At 36.4% G+C, this 16994-nt stretch overlaps 2 protein-coding genes across 2 annotated transcripts; one reads left to right on the top strand and one right to left on the bottom strand.

The window, feature by feature from the left end:
- The first annotated feature begins 584 nt into the window (after positions 1-584).
- Positions 585-1947, top strand: LOC131026029 (uncharacterized). The gene is made up of 4 exons (XM_057955807.1): positions 585-803; positions 912-999; positions 1084-1404; positions 1769-1947. The coding sequence occupies exons 1-4, from the start codon at positions 585-587 to the stop codon at positions 1945-1947; spliced, it is 807 nt and encodes a 268-aa protein (XP_057811790.1).
- A 3497-nt stretch (positions 1948-5444) lies between these two features.
- On the bottom strand, positions 5445-16663 carry LOC131024822 (protein TOPLESS-RELATED PROTEIN 2-like). Its single transcript, XM_057954361.1, has 25 exons — positions 15774-16663; positions 15141-15320; positions 14948-15061; positions 14712-14870; positions 14349-14526; positions 14145-14271; positions 13935-14044; positions 13711-13849; positions 13406-13515; positions 13177-13246; positions 13002-13075; positions 12811-12906; positions 12643-12738; positions 12375-12502; positions 10849-11083; positions 10592-10756; positions 10300-10401; positions 10028-10174; positions 9657-9767; positions 9383-9565; positions 9133-9261; positions 7469-7564; positions 7154-7339; positions 6419-6585; positions 5445-5880 (listed from the first exon to the last, which is right to left on the bottom strand). The coding sequence occupies exons 1-25, from the start codon at positions 15851-15853 to the stop codon at positions 5667-5669; spliced, it is 3396 nt and encodes a 1131-aa protein (XP_057810344.1). The 5' UTR covers positions 15854-16663; the 3' UTR covers positions 5445-5666.
- Positions 16664-16994: the final 331 nt, after the last annotated feature.

Here is a 16994-nt window from a genome sequence, read left to right as displayed (position 1 = left end):
AAGCACTTTACATAGGATTTAGTGCTTTGAGAAAGGGATTCTTAGAGGAGTGTCGATGGATTATTAGATTAGATGGTTGTTTCATAAAAAATCATCTAGAAGGCCAATTGTTGTGTGCAATAGCTAAAGATAGAAACAATCAAATGTTTCCAATTGTGTGGGCTATAGTGGAGGTGGAAAATGAAGTATGTTGGAGCTGGTTTGTGCAGATTTTACTTAAGAAACTGGAAATTTCAAATGGCTTGGGACTATCATTTATCTCGGACCAATAAAAGGTATGCTTGTCATATATCAATATAACTATTTCTTTGAGACTATATGTTCTATATATATTGTTGAATTGAGTGTTGTTGTATCTATGTACATAGGGTCTTCAAAATGCAGTGATGAACTTGACCCCATTTGCTGGTTTGTGCAGATTTTACTTGAGGAACTGAGAATTTCAGATGGCTTAGGACTGTCATTCATCTCGAACTAACAAAAGATATGTATGTCATATTTCAATATAACTATTTATTTGAGACTATCTGTTCTATATATATTGTTGAATTGAGTGTTGTTGTGTCTATGTACATAATGCAATGATGAACTTGGCCCCATTTGTTGAACACTGTAATTGTGTGAGGCACGTGTACTATAATTGGAAGAAGAATTTCAAAGGTCCAACATTGAAAAATATCTTCTGGAAAGCAGTAAGGAGTACTTACCAAGAAGAATGGAATGCAACAGTTGAGGAGATGAAGCTTGAAGATCCTGCCGCTTATAATGATTTTATGGAGAAAGATTACACCAGATTTTGCAAGGTATTAGTATCAACTGCATGCTGTAGTTTTTTTTATATATATATACCATGCTGTAGTGGCATGGTATATAACAATGTCAATGAAACCTTTAATGGTTACATTGTTAAGTCTCGAAGTAAGTACATCATTAACATGCTCGAAGACATTAGGGTAGCTTTGAGAAAGAAGCAGTATAAGAAGCTACAACTGGTGGAAGGTAGCACTGCCAAGTTAAGCCTAAATATCATGAAAAAAATAGATAAACTGCAGTACAATGCAAGATTGTGTCATGCACATCTAGGCTTAGGTGGGAAGTTTGAGGTCCAAATCTTTGATGATAGGTTTATTATAGTTTGTCTAGGCACCAAAACATGCAGTTGTAGGCTATGGGACATCACCGGAATATGTTGTGCGCATGTTATGTCGGCTATACATTTTATGAAAGAGGATCCTACTGTCTACGTACATGAATGTTATAGTTTTGACAAGTACTTGAAAGCATATGGTTATGGGTTGGAACTCATTAATGGTGAGAAGATGTGGCCCAAAGGCGTTGGAAATTCAGTGCAGCCTTCTGTGGTCCGCACCATGCCAGGAAGGCCGAAAATGAAGAGAAAAAGAGGTTAAGATGAGAAAGACCCAAAAAATCCTAGATGGTTGAGGAAGCTAGGAGTCAGAATGACTTGCCAAAAGTGTTTGGAAGTCAGGCATAACAGTAGAAGTTGCAACAAAGAGCCTGTTGAAAAGCTTTAAAAAGAAAAGGTAAATTCTAAACAGAAGCATTACAGTCTTTGCCTTTCTTTTTAGTCTTACTGATCATGTTTTGCAATGACATAGGGAAAGAGAGGGAGGCCTAGGAAGCATCCTATCCCTGAGAGCTCAAGTAGGACATGAGAGAGCTCAATTGCCACAGCTTCTGAGGCAATTGCAACACCCACATAAAATGCTACATGGACTATAGCCTCAAGTACTTCTCATGATGCTAGGAAGACAGTTTCTAAGGAGAGAGCACAGGCTAGGAGGGGCATTGGTTTATTGCAATGTCAAGGGACGGGCAACGTATACATCTCTACTGGAACTAGAGCAACATTCTTTCCACCGAGACAAAGAAGTAGGGGAAGAGGAGGAAGGGCTGGAGCTGGAAGAACAGGAAGTTCTAGTGTAGATGATGGTGCTTCAACACAAGAAAGTCAAGTCCAGTAGTTGTTCTCTGTTATATCTATCTATATAAGATTTTGTCTTGCTAGAACAATTCACATTTTGTGGAGTTATATTGGATGTCAGTAGTGAACATTCACCTTTTGTTGTCTTGCAATATTATGTGATGTCTATGAACAATCATCTTTGATATATTCTATATTTTATGGAAGCTCAAGTACTTAATTGTTCGTTTCATTTCAATAAGCCTTCAAGTGAAGTTTAGCAACATTTTGTGAAGTTATATTTGAAGCAATACAGGTGAAAACAAGTACTTAAGTTTCATTTAATTTCATAGGCCTTCAAGTGCCAATACGCTACAACAATTTCATTTCACGGGCCTTCAAGTGCCAATACACTACAACAAGAAATTAAAGGCTATTACATAAGTTCTTCATGTTCAAAACATAGCTGCTACTGCAATGCAACAAATTAAAGAAGCTTGTAGATGAAATATATGGCAAACACTAGATTACAAATCGCAATTTAGTTTCATTCTTGTCGTACTTCATCTTCAATTCCTTCAAACTATCATGTTTCGCCTCAAGCTCATCAATCCTTTTGCACAGATGCTCAATCTCTCGACCCATTCTTATACTTTCGCTAATCTAGTAATTCACCTTATATGGGGAATTCTCCATATACCCATAAGCATTGTCAACCCACAAGAAAAATTTGCACTATACATTCACAACCAAAAAAAAAAAAACAAGCAAAAATTAGGGTTATGTTAATTCTTCTCCCAAATTAAACGAAGAAGATGAATCAAGAAGAAAAATACTCCCTCCGTCCCTGAAATAAGTTCCTCTTTTTTCTTTTTGGGACGTCCCCCAAATAAGTTCCTCTTTCTTTCTTTCCATTTTTGGACAACTACCCCACCACTAATAATACTTTATTTATTCTTACTTTTCACTTTTTCATCACTCTCAATACTAATTATAACACTTTTTCACCTTTTCACCACTCCCAATACTAATTATAACATATTTTTCTCCACTATCAATACACTTTACCATTTTTCCTTAAAACTCGTGCCGTCCCCAAAGAGGAACTTATTTTGGGAACGGAGGGAGTATGAATCACCTCTTGCATTCCACAACAATAAAATAAGTGACCTGAATTCTTGATTTTTCTTGAAGTTTCTATCTTTGGTGGCTTCTTACAGTAGCACAGAATACAAGCATGACTATCACCCGACGAATATGACGAACACTTCGACATTATGTTGTTGGTGGTGATAGCAAACGGGAGATGGAAGAGAGATCGGTGCAATTTTGAATGTGAGATAGAAGAGAGGTGTGGAATTAGAATTAGGGCTCAATTTCATTTATCTAGGTGCAAGTTTAAAAGAAAAACGACAATATTTTAAACTTCCTTAAAACGTTGCGTATTAGTCATCGGCGAACAATTACTAAAGCGTGTGCCGGGAAGCCACGTCAGTGCCACATGTGTTTAAATTACCGGAGATTTAATCGTTGATAAAATTGAACAATGGGGAAAAGTTCGTGTATTAAATTGGAATTTTGAAAGTTCGTGTTAAAAATGGATTTTCGCTAAAGTTCGTGAATTTACAAGCAATTAAACCTAAAAAAATCACCTTTAATTCAATCACAACCACTCATTTCAAATAATGGTGGGACCCTTTCTCCACTAATAATCTTTTTTACTAAAACCTGTGTCCAAGAAATGTGCCCTATTTTTGGTGGACGGAGGGAGTATTACTTGTCTCAAATTAAATATACCTTGGGTGCTTTCTATATTGTACATGACCAAGTGTATGAAAGAGATGAGTCGGGATACGCGTCTGAGCACGGATTGGGTTTGAGTGCGGGTCACTAAATAATACTCCCTCCATCCACGAAAAAGAGTCTCACACATGATTTTTACAATTTTATCTTTGTAACTTACACTATTTACCTACAATCCACTTAACAATCCCCTCAATGTGGACCATTTTTTCACTATCAATATCCATACAACTTTGATTCAAACTCGTGTTGTGACCAACTATGCATATTTATGGGGGACAGAGGGAGTACTTTTTTATTACAGCAATAATTACTTGACCAAATAATTAAAAGTACAAATTCTCGTGAAAAAATAACAAATATCGTGAAAAAATGTAATAATTTTGAAATATTACATTTCTTTATATCAATAATTATTTTTTATAACAATAATGATTACTTGACCAAATAAGTCGGAAAATATGTAGTAAAACTAAATAAACATAGCTCAATATATCAAACAATGTTAACTGCATAATAGAAATAGTATTTTCATAAAAACTTTCCAGTGTAGCAATTCTTTCGAGCACAGAGCACTCATCGAAAACAAAAATTTAGTTGAAATTTCAGTTGCATTACATTAACTGCACATATTTATCCAAATCCTAAATCAAAATATCAAATGCGGTTGAAAAACAAACTACATAAATGAATCAGAGCAACCTGAGAAAATCCCCAACAATTTAATTTCTCACAACGCAAATCCCCAAATTAACAACAGTCGTCAACAATTTGTTGAATATAATACTAATAGCTATTGAAAATTCACACCCAAAATTTGAAACTAGTAAAACTAAAAATCCCCAAATTAATTTTTTAAAAATCACACACAAAAAATAAATAGTAAAAACAATATATTAATGACTGCGTGGAGCTCTCAATCGACATTGTGAATGCAATGGATTGCTGCCTTTGCAGTCAAGATCTTCCGCTCGTCTTCTGTGGCAGAGGAATCGACATCTCCAAATTTACCATCTCAAAACTTCTTCTTATGTGCAACCTGAGCAGCAGCAGCTCTGAAACAGAGCATCAATGCTATATCAAATATCAATGTTTGGAGTCTTCAAGGATAATCAGGTGGTGGGTGTAGCCCAACCTGGAGAAGAGGGAGAGGGGAGAGAGAGGCGCGGCTCGGGTTCCCGTCTCTTCCATACATTTGGTCTCACAGGAGAATTAGATATTGTTATTTACTTAAATGGTTGTTTTAGCCCTATAAGAGCACGATTTGTACAATAATTGATCGACTTTGTTAGGCTATCAAAAGGATAAGTTACAATATCAGGATCCATCGATAAATCAATTGGAACATCTTTCAAGTAATCAAAAAACAAATCCGACAATTGAGACCAACATTCCAAAGCTAATGTCTTTTGAGATCTTTAGTACCCATTCAACTATAACAAGTGTCACGTCAACTCCGATTAGATAAAATTATCAAAAATTAAAATTCAACTACTTTCGAACGAATTTTAAAAGTCATCTGCAATATCATATTCAGTCCAAATTTTCTTCATCGATTATCTTTTGCAGTGTTACTGTTATCCAACTTGAGCCGACCCATATTTATAAAATAATGCCACATCTCATGTTTGATCACAGTAAAAAGGCATACGATTAGGGATGATACCCATTGCCTTTGGGACCAAAAAAAAACTCACCATAATCAACTACTGATAAATGACAAAATATGAAATTGCATGGATAAAAATAAATTTAATAACCAGATTAATATGAAAGAAGAAAGAAAAAGAAAAAGAAAAAGAAAAAGAAAAAAGGGGGTGACGAGGTGCAACCAACAAAGTAAAACTAACCTGTTTTTCTCAAGGAAGAAATACAAAGACTTTACATTGGTATGCCTAAGATGAGAAAGAAAGAGCCGCTTTTTTTTCCTTTGTATTAATCACCTAGATGGGGTTTCTGATGGCTGACTGTTCAACGCAGAACTCGAAGGTATTGAAGGTAAGCCCCCGTTTTCGTGAGATGTTGATCCGCCCCACTTTGTCTCCGCATCTGATGGTTCAATCACATGAACTGCACCATCACTCATGCCAAGAGCAAATTGATTCGGATCTGTTGGATGTGCTGCAATAACTACGGGGAAGGGATTGCCGTTGCTGCACGCAAAGAGATACCAATGTCACTTAGTAAACAAACTGTAATTTATACACACTAAGATATACTATCTTATAATCACCAATCTATCTTGCATCAGGAACTACATTAAGCAATGATTGGCTATTTTTTTCCCATATGATTTAATACCAAGATCAATCACGATAAGTGTGGTCTTTTTATCATTTTCATCCATCCACAATAAATGTGATCTTTTCATTTAGGACATACCCTGATATTTTCACCTTCATTCACACAATATTTACAAAAACTCATCTCACAAATCATTTATTAATTACCTAACAGATCAAATTTGGTGGGTCCATTTCTCTAATTTATACACATCTCCCAATATTTTTTGTTGAAACTCGTGCCCTCCCATCCACACCACACTTATTGTCGACGGAGGGAGTAATATATTATATTATTATGGAGCTTATAACACTAACAGAACTTCATTCCCCCAAAACATAGTGTGAAATTATGAGCAAGGTATCAACATGTCTCAACAATATTATGAATTTCTTTCAATTTGCATACCTGGCTGATGATATATACGCAGAGGGTGCTATCCGGCATCGAAGGTTCAAACTGTCAGAATCGAAGATTCCAACAGCACCATCACAAAACCCAGTAAAAATCGACAGACCATCACACGAGTATATAGCACTTGAAATAGCCGAGGAAAGTGAATCTCTTGGATACCACTGCAATTGAATAATTTCTTTTATCATAAAATTCGCGGCCATTAAAAAGGCATCATCATATTAGCATGGAAAGGCGATTGACAATTGAGGTTATTGACCTACTCAACTAAGTAAATGAACTTTCACAAGTACAAACCATTTACCATTGTCTCCCTCGTCGTAATGTGATCTATTAGCGACATGGAGATTTAAAACAAAAAAAATTATTGAAAATTGTTACCACATGTGGTAATAATAGATGCAGAAGCAGAAGAACTTTTCAGAATCTATTGCAATTGGTAGCGTTTCGCATAATATTACTAAAGCATGTCAAATACATTAACTTGCAGGGACACAACCGAGGGGTATGAATTTCAATATGTTGTACTTATTGGCAGACACAAGTCTCTCATTCATATTGTAGTACTGTTCCTACAATGTGACACATGCAAACTTCTGTTTGGTATGAAAACTAAGCTTTCACCTATTTCTGGAGGAACACATGCAGTAGCTGATGCAAGAATAGCAACTATCCAAATAACTGCTTTGTAAAAAATATAAGAAATGAAAAGAAAAAGAAAACACCCACCGAACGTAAACAATCAAGTTGAGCATCATATATAGCAATTTGACTTTCATGAACAACCAGTAGATGAGATTGATTGTTATGGAACTGAACCCTAGTTTCTCCAACCAGGGTACTTGGGTGACCAGGAGGTGGCTGTATTGGCCGTGATTTCTTCTTCTCCCATCCATCAATGCTCCACATGCACAGCTGAAATCAAGATTGAAAAGTAACACACTGGTTTACAGAAAATCTAAGTTTGCTATTAAGTTAACAATACCCCAAAGAAATTTTAAACATAAATAACTTGAACATAGGTTAAAACAAGTCTAGACTTGCCTGAGCATCAGCTCCAGATGAAACCAATATGTTCAAACTCTGAGAAAATGCAAGCCCTGAGATCCGTTTCTGATGGCCCTTGAGCTTAGTTTTAACCTATTATGTGAACAAGCATTTGACAAGCATTAGACACTAAGTTATATGCATATACTTTCAAAACAAAGGAAATTATGTCACCATTTATCTACTACTGTATTTCTGAAAAGTGAAAATGGAGTAACAATTCCTAACGGAAAATTGCTAAGCAATGCCAATAACCTCAAACAGTACATCATAACGCCTAGAACACAAACGCATAGTGCAAATGACTCCAGACAGTAGATAAATAAAAGAAAAGAATTATATGCAGCCCAGCTACTAAGGTGAGAGCAATGGCTCAATATTCCTATTCACAAAATCAAGGCAAGATGAAAAGAAGTCTGTACACAGTGAAAGAAAACTTATAGCTCCTGTCATACAAATGACAAGAATAATTTGATAACACCACAGGAATATTACCAAGGGTGCTACCGTAAATATTTTGATAATGCCACAGGAATATTATGAAGGAATAACTTATGAAGATGTTTTGGGCGTTACAAGATATTATATCTTTGAAAAACTGCCTTGCATATATGCCCAGATATCAGAAAATTGAAATTATAAAAATAAATAGTTATTAGGTATTGTCAGTTTAAAAGTTGAATTCCAGGTTACAACCAACTTATTGAAACAAATTTCAAATTCTTTAAGAATGTAGTTTTTAGCATATTCTTTGAATCGATATTTGTATTAAGAGAATGGTCGGATCGTGCTTGGGTAAACAAAGCTCATGGGAAAGATGTGAAAAAGATCGCCACGACATGAACAACTACTCATCCTGGCCTAGTCTGGTTTTTTGGAGCTTATAAGCTGTTTTGTATAGCTTATTTTGGCAAACACTTTGAAGGAGCTTATAAGCTTTTAAAACAGCTTATAAGTTGTTTTCAAGAGCTTATAAGCTCAGCCAAACACCCTCTAAGTATGGAAACTCCCTACTTTTAGGCAAAGTTATTAAGAAGAAGAGTGATTAAAGAATAAATGTGATGGAAAGTGGTAGAGCGCACAATCTTTTGTGAAAGAAAGTGGTTTCTTTATTGGAACGAGATATTATTAATAGGACAGACGAAAAAAGAAAGTGAGCCATTATTAATAGAACGGAGGGAGCATAATTCTCATGCGTTTTTATGACTTATGCCTCTGTCTTACGCCTCAAACAGCCTCGAGACTCAAAAGGCATTTTAAAACCTTGTTGGTTACCAAAGGTTCTATTATAAAAAAAAAAATGATTGTTCTGGCTGTTTGGATGAGCTCCGCTTCAAGACCTTATCAAAAGTTTCAACATTAAGAGGCCCCAACAGTCCGGCGTGCTTGTTACAAGGATCTTAGAGGATAAATATTGTTTTAAGCACCTTCAACTTTGGGGTTTACCAAAGAATTAAACAAACTCATAAGCTCTTTATCGCCTAACCATTTTCCCCTTTTAACTGAAAAAATAGTCACAGCTAACTACCTCAAGTCCTCTTATTAAAAATGGATGAGCACAAAGCTGGCGCAACATCATGCACGAATACAAATGCAATAAACATATATATCATCTCCTCTAAAATGCTAGCACACTCCCCAACCACAATCAAGATAATTACCTCGTCAACCCTGACATTGTAAATCTGTATCGTAGAGTCTTCCATTCCAATAGCAATTATATTGTTGTCCTGAGGATGGAATGCCAGATAAGTTGCAGCAGGAGGCGGTGGCATGAAAGTCGTCATGACCTGACCAGAATTAGTACACAAATCAGTTGTCTAGCGTATACAAAGTATAGTCATATGGAACATAGTTTACTCCAATAATTACGAAAATTTTGGGAAAGCTCAAGTGAAGATGTTAGCACACCTTAAAGGTCATCATGTTGAACAAGGAGACTTTCCCCCCTGATGCAGACATGACATAGGAATCGTTCTTAGATAAGGCAATACAAGCAACGGATTCTTCAGCTGCTTTGGAATCACTCACGTCATTAGACATGAGAGCCCCATTATTTGGCTGCCACAACTGAGGCACACTAGAGGCAGAAGACTGAAAATACAAATCATATCATTTAAATTAATTTAAATGAAGAATGCTGAGGAAGTCTTATTGCAAAGCAAATGATTAATCAAATTCTGACTTTTCCAGATGGATTGCGTTCATTGCGCTGCCACTTCCACAGCTTATGAAGAGCATTAGAAGACAGTGCTAAGACAGCTAAGCCAGAATTTGTGTACAGCAACCGTACAACCTGTAATACATTATGGGATTAATGCCAAACATTAAACCAGAATGCAGTAACAAACACCTACGTCTTAAAGAACCCAAGGCATATATTAACAACCAAAAGAAGGCTCCACAAAGTGCAGATACATGGATTTTGAAATTGAACATACCCAAAACAACAATCAGTTTCCTAAATAAGAATATAGCAATCTACTTATTTCAGCAAATATTCTATCAACTGAAGGAGATCACAAGTCAGTTCAACAAATTGTCCACATAACATACTTTGCTAGCTGTCAAAGGGTCTGGCAATTTAAGAGTCTTGAGTTGAGATGAGTCACATATGTCCGAAGACTTCCAGCTTTTGATTTTTTCAGTGTTCTCAAGGATCCTCGGTTTTACGTCAGCTCCCCTGCTGCTTTCCATGCTAGCCTGTAATTTTGTCCAAGCAAAATGAGCTGCATATTCTCGACTATCCTTGAGGATGAATAGAAACAACTAACTTATTAATTAAGGAAAGTCAAATAGATTGATCAAATTAATTATGGGACCACTACCAGAAGGGACATTGGCTGCTGCATTCTGTCGCTGCGCTCAAGTATGGGGGATGCTGAAGCAGAAACACTAGCAATGGGACCCAATGGACCAGCTATAGCAGGCTGCAGAATATGAGAAATTGAAGCCAAAATACATTAAGTAAACATCAAGGATTGGGGATACTGAAGCAGAAACACTAGCAACAGGACCCAATGCACCAGCAATAGCAGGCTGCAGAATAGGAGAGCTTGAGACTGAAATACATTAACATACAGTGAAGGAACCAAATAGCAAGACAAAATTAAAAATTACTTTGACATTCACTTCAGAGTGACCACGAGCACCATCAAATGCTCTGCTCTCCAGCATCCTCAACATGCGCTGCCCGTCAGTATTAGCCAAGATCTTAATTCCATTTTCACTGGTGGTAACAGCCAGCAATGAACCTTCCTTATTGAATCTTAATCTAGGGCTTGCCTGCAAGTATAGTGCAGACCAACTTTAAGGTTTCTAATATCAAAGCAATAAGGACAGCAATCTGCAAGATGCAATAAGCTAAAGATACTAACTGGCAAGCCACCATCAGCATCGGTATAAGTAAGGATATTGATGTTATCCATGTCCCAGAATTTTATCTGAAACTCGTCACCAGCTGCTAAGAAACGGTTCCTTGTGGTGTCAAACTGCACAACACCCAAAGAACGCTTCCGGAAACCAGAATACGTCCTCTTAATGGCTCCTTCACTCTCATTCCACTCAACCAGGTGAGATTCACCTTCTTTACTTGTTCCACAAGAGAATAGCCTGAAAAGAATGTACTATAAATAAATATCTGACCTAAATAAGTTTGAAAGATAATGTTGTAGTTAATAAAAGAGGGGAGATCAAAGAACTGTATCATTGACACTCTCTGTGAAAGTAAAAGAACATGTACACAGCAATTAATCCCAGATTGTTCTACTTAAAACCGTCAATTATTTTTTTGTTTAAATTCATAATGAGTTAATCAGAATCGAGGGCGATATTTTCACCTGTATGAGCCAAAAGTTCCCTCACAAATGAGAAATTGAAAAGGGGAATAGAACTGTTTTCTGAGACAGGCCAGAGATTTTTAGGGTGGTAGGCGTCCTCAAATATTAACAGGTCCAATTTCACCCTTACCCGCTCAATTTTGTTTTACATATGGCCAAACATTGTTTTTTATTTTGGTAGGAATCAAGAAAATTTTATTAGTTCTTTTCTAAACGGTCAAGTGACACCCGGAAAGAGAACATCCTGGCTCAAAATGAGACACAAATATCTAGATACATGTAAAACTATTATAAAAAGAGCCTCGAAATCTTTATGATAGGCACCAAGTAACACTCTAAACCTTCCAAGCTACAATGACCAACAAAGAACTGCCAGGATAGCCCCCCAACCCCTCTACTCTGCCCTTCCCAATGAAGGAATGATTCTGAAACCTTATGAAAATGCATTAACACTTTACCTCTTTTGCATACAAAACTGCCAAGATTTGAACGAACGTGTCATTGCCTAAGCTAGACTAAATGCTTGAAGGATTCTAGTTGGACTAACTATTTCCTGATACAAAGATTTCATATACTTCATCTGCCTGCAATATGAAGCCTGCTAAGCTAGTGAAGTAGCTCAAATAATTGGTTCTGTACAAGCAAAGGTGTTTCAGGCTTTCAGCATATCACTGAACTATGCATAAGACATAAAACACTACGATCATGAAATTACAAGATTCATAAGTTTGTGAGACTACAAAATGCAAAGACTAAGCAACATGCATACATAAATAATTTTTCTCAAGAGTTAGATTTCTGGAAATTGTATAATCCCCCCATCCATAAGCCCCCTAGATCATACATCAATCTTTAAATTCCAACATACATAACAATATGTGTGAAGGACCCAAATCCATAGCACATCTGAAGTCAATAACTAGAAATCTCAGGAAGTAGTCGGTGCATTTTATATCATTTATGTCCTTTGCTTATAATCAAACTATCATTACTTGCAGGAGATCTTAAACAATGAATGTAGGGAAAGACAAAAGGGACAAACCAACATATGATTTGAAAAGTACCTGGTGCCATCAGCACTATAAGCCATTGTCGTGCACCAAAGTCCAGGGGCATCATAATCTACTCTCGACCCCAAGGAATCATAAAGCCATGCTTTTATTTTCCCATCAATTGCGGTAGAGAAAATAAACTGCATACAAACTAGAATCAGATAGCCCTTTATCATGTCTACAAATGAACAAGTCCCCAGCGCGGTTCATTTACAATTACAACTCAAAAAGGTGCGCAACAAGAAGGAAGATGGGCATCTATTTACAACAAATAACAAACCTGAATATTCTCTTTATAGTGTGGACAGACGGAATACACAGGAGCTTCATGACCTTCAAAAGTATACTGCCTACGTCCTGCTACTGCATCCCATATCTAGAGGCAAAACTACTTGTATAAATCAAGGGAAACAAACAGTGTGACGCTAATAGCAAAAGCACTTGCTACCTTAATTGTCTTATCATCCCCACATGTAACTATGCACAGTTGCTTATTGGGATGAGCAAAAGCAATATCATTCACACCGCCAATATGAGCATCAATCTACAATTTAGGAGATTATCAGTAATTGTAACTCTAAATAGTTCTCAAGCTGGGTAGGAGAGAGTGAGCAAGGAGAAATTAGGATGAATCCTGACCTCTAAGTGTTGTCTTAATTCTCCAGCTGGATTGTAGGTATATATCTGAACTATGTGCTTGGAAAAGGCAACACCTCCAAGATTGAAGCAAATAAAATTATCAACAACTAAACAAACATGTTTAATAAAGTGTAAGAATTTAACTTCAAACTAGTAACATGACAATCTTGTGTACCAAGTATTGATCCATCTGGGCCCCATACGCATCTATTGACGGATATTGTCGCATCTTTAACCAAAGTTGTCTGGACAAGAGTAAAATATATATAAATAGATGTATATCATTAATTTCATAATTAGAAACTTGTAACATATAAATGTAATCTAAGATATAAAAGAAAAATCAATAGGCAACTTAAAAGTTTTAGGCTACACAGGAGAAGGCAAGCACATTAGATACTCACTTGGAATGGCATTGAACAAGCTGATATATCCCAAACCTTGAAGGTTTTAAGTGCTAACCTTTCTCGAGAACCAACTTCCCAAATGCTAATATCACCAACATTTGTTCCAACTACATTGGAGACAACAGTCAGTCACATATTCAAAGATTAGCATCATCATGTTTTATAAATGACAAATTTTCAATTTTAGGATTTCTCTACAACACGCTGTAACAATATAAAAAATTACAAGTTACCTAGTCATAAAAAAGAAGAAAATAATCTGAAATGCAACAGAAGAAGAAAAAGTTAATTGAAGGATCAACCTAGAAGAACAGTCTGTTGTTGTGGATGGAAGTCCATGCTCATAACATTAGATCCTTGACTAAGGTTGCGTATAACAGTTTTGGGAAGGTCATCTGGCGAATAGATATTAGGTGGCTGGGTCGATGCAGAAAATGATACCTAGACAATGTCAAAAATGTATCAAAAGATCACAAAAGAATATATAGGTTTAACAGATTAACGGAGCTGCTTCTAATTTCCAAACCTCATCAGGTTGTCCCGTACGGAGACGTTTCATCAAATGCTCGGAATCAGCAGTCTGATAGTCCATCCCAGGGCCACCTGGAGGGGTTCTTGGATGTTTCAAGAAGGCAGCTGGGAGTAACACGTCAAAGCGCATGTATTTTTGAGTCAATAATTCTATGTACTGAGAATGATTGCAAGATAAGTTCAATCCGATCATTTTAACCCTAACCAGAACTAGGTGCCTGAACAAGGCCAGGAGGAGCTGCAGCAACAGCAGCATGAGGCATAGACTGGTTAGCAGTTGACATCCAACCTGCAATAGCACTAGGAGGGGGAGAAACAACAGGCTGGAAAGGCTGCAAAAAGAAAGAAAGGCTAAGGTGCCAATAAATGTATCTCTGTTAGAAAGACGAAAAACAAAGACTCTACTTACACCATGGGCTCCAAGAGGAGGAAAGACTCCAGGTTTAGGAACAGGCCCTGCAAGAGGGTTGTTACCGGGAGGGGGGGCACGAGTTCCGTTACTTGAAGAACAAGTATGGTCAGTGAAGAGTGTTTTAATATCAGGGTTCGGGCGTGGGTTCTTGCACAGCTGATGCTGCCAGTTAAGACTGCAAAACCATCAGACATAAAATGATAACCAAACATTATCTAGTCATTACATGTTGAAGAGGTTCCGAAATGAGAAATTAGCTATAATGAAAATTCAAATCAATGCAGATATGTACTCCTGAAAAATGACAGAGAGAATTAGCAGAGCTAAAGTCCAAATTGTATGCCAAGATCGTTTTGTCACCTCTGGTTGATTAGTGTTCTCAATCTCGAAGCCTTAAAAGCAGGAAAAGTGAGCTTGTCCCGGAACAAAGGATTTGCCTCTATCAGCTTTTTAAGCTCAACAAGCATTATGTTGCGTGCTGACTTTGTGTCCCCATATTTGGATAGCTGCTCATTCTGCCTATAAATGTATTTCCCATATAAATTAAGAAGTGAAAAGGCTGAGGGATAAATTTTACAATTAAACTAAAATATAACCTGAAGTTGTCAAGAGTCAACAACTGGGTGATCTCTTTAAATAGATCTTCATTAAAAGAAGCAAACACCTTCAGATCTTTAACAAGAATCTCTACAGCTTTTGCTCGATCTTGTCTGAAAAATATTAAATAGATTTGACAACTGCCAGTAGACATACAAGATTTCAGTTGTCATATACTGAAATACAGCATACCTATCAAGAGCTTCAAGATATTTCTGCTTTCTTATTTCAAAGAAGATTTTCATCGAATAACGGTTGTCCTCAACTTTGGTGAATCCACTTAAATAACGCTCAACTTCCTCCCATTCACCAGCTTGGACTTGATCCTCGAAGTACTTCATATTGAAGAAAAATCCAGATTCTTGCTCCAACCTATACAAATTTATACATGCAACATAAAAAGCAAAAACCTTTGTGTCCAAATAATTGCAGAAACCAAATAATTTGTGTCAACAAGCCATTTTAAAAAGAAAAAAGTGAAGTGGTCCAAGCAACAGTTACTCCCATAATTTTTTATGCAGGCCATAGTAAAAGAAATTGGTTCTCCTGTGCCCATTTTCACTGACATAGCAAGCAGGTGTTCATTCATAGTGCCCAAATTTATTAAACCGGCTATATGTTGAAGCTTATCCCATATAGATGTATTGATAAATGCAAATATCTCAATCCCACTCCAAACCTACCCAGAAAAGGAAGGAAAGTCCAACAAAAACAGCAATAAAGAAGCAATGCCTTGTGTCTTTACAGGAAGATGAATAGCCAATCACAAGTTATGAGAGATTTACAGATGCAAAGATAACGCACAAGCCAAAACCGTGAACTTACTTATGGACAGTCTCCTTGAATTTCTCCTCATCTAAGAACTGCAATATTAAGAAAACCAGTTCTCGACTCAAGGACGACATAGTGACGCCTCCCGGCACCCCCAGCCACTCCAGCGCAAAATCTAAACTAGTATCCAAATTAAATTAAGGGAAAAAGGACGGAACCGAACTTCTCCAATCTACCAACTGGAAAAGGAACACAGAAGCCTTTGCTCTCGAATGAAAAAAAATACAATTATTCAATAAATTATACTAATAAATTATTTGGCAACATGAAATACATCGGTACATATCTAAGGGTACAAAATCTTAATACTAATTCCAGAAGTAATCTAATGAGCTTAAATATTTCCCAATTATTTCAACTCCATCAGCAAAATAAACACCCTTATCTATTCAGGATCAAAAGCCATTTCTGAATGACAGCAAATCAAAAAAGATGAGAATAACAGAAACCCCCAAAAAAGAGAAAACCCCTTCAAACTATGAAATCAAATTCCCTAAAACAAAGTAGCCTTAATAATTCAATCCATATCACAAAACCCCAACTCTTCTCTCTCTTCACACAAGCCTCTAACATTCGAAACCCGCAATAATTAGAGCTAAATTGAACTGTTCCCAGATCTGAGCGCACATCCTATTAAAGCGTAAAGAAGAGCTCGTCTGCACAGCCCAGAAGTCAACAATGCAGAGAGCTAGGGTTTTACTTGAAAGAAGCAGTTTCTTCTTTCCTTTTCACTCAATTTCTTTCCTTAATTCTCTCAGTTACACTTGCACCATCCCCACTGTTTTTCACTCTCTCTTCTCTTTCTAATCTATTATGGTTTTTCTTTGGTACGTAAAAGTCTCACTTTGTTTCTCTCTCTAAAACAGTAACCGCTTCTAATATATAGTAAGAGCAATTTGTGGGCATGTGCATTTATAACAGGTTTCCTGCAAAAAAAATAAAAATAAAAATGGGGAAGATGATTAAGACCCGTTTAAATATTTTCTCCTAATTATTTTTTTTTAGGGAATTTTCTCCTAATTATTTAAAAATATACTTTTATTATTTAAAATCGGCTCAAACTTATGATACATATGTGTTTTGATTGATTAAAAAAAATACATACATTTTATTTATTATGTATAAACATAATGATAACAAATTTAATGAGCACATTATAGAGGGACTTTTTAATTTTAAAATTGTGAGGAAAAAAAATGAGGTCTAATATTTGGT

Source organism: Salvia miltiorrhiza, chromosome 5 (assembly GCF_028751815.1).
Source record: "Salvia miltiorrhiza cultivar Shanhuang (shh) chromosome 5, IMPLAD_Smil_shh, whole genome shotgun sequence".
Lineage (NCBI taxonomy): Eukaryota > Viridiplantae > Streptophyta > Magnoliopsida > Lamiales > Lamiaceae > Salvia > Salvia miltiorrhiza.
Note: the sequence above shows the minus strand (reverse complement) of the source record. Positions and strands in the feature narration are given on the sequence as shown.

Excerpts from the sequence above, each read along its gene's own strand:
- LOC131026029 (XM_057955807.1), top strand. The coding sequence starts at position 585 with ATGAACTTGGCCCCATTTGTTGAACACTGTAATTGTGTGAGGCACGTG. Across the intron at positions 804-911 it reads ATTACACCAGATTTTGCAAG|TCTCGAAGTAAGTACATCAT; the intron begins GTATTAGTATCA and ends TACATTGTTAAG. Across the intron at positions 1,405-1,768 it reads GAAAATGAAGAGAAAAAGAG|GAAGACAGTTTCTAAGGAGA; the intron begins GTTAAGATGAGA and ends TCATGATGCTAG.
- LOC131024822 (XM_057954361.1), bottom strand. The coding sequence starts at position 15,853 with ATGTCGTCCTTGAGTCGAGAACTGGTTTTCTTAATATTGCAGTTCTTA. Across the intron at positions 13,516-13,710 it reads ACAACAGACTGTTCTTCTAG|TTGGAACAAATGTTGGTGAT; the intron begins GTTGATCCTTCA and ends TCTCCAATGTAG. Across the intron at positions 12,739-12,810 it reads GGGATGATAAGACAATTAAG|ATATGGGATGCAGTAGCAGG; the intron begins GTAGCAAGTGCT and ends TTTTGCCTCTAG.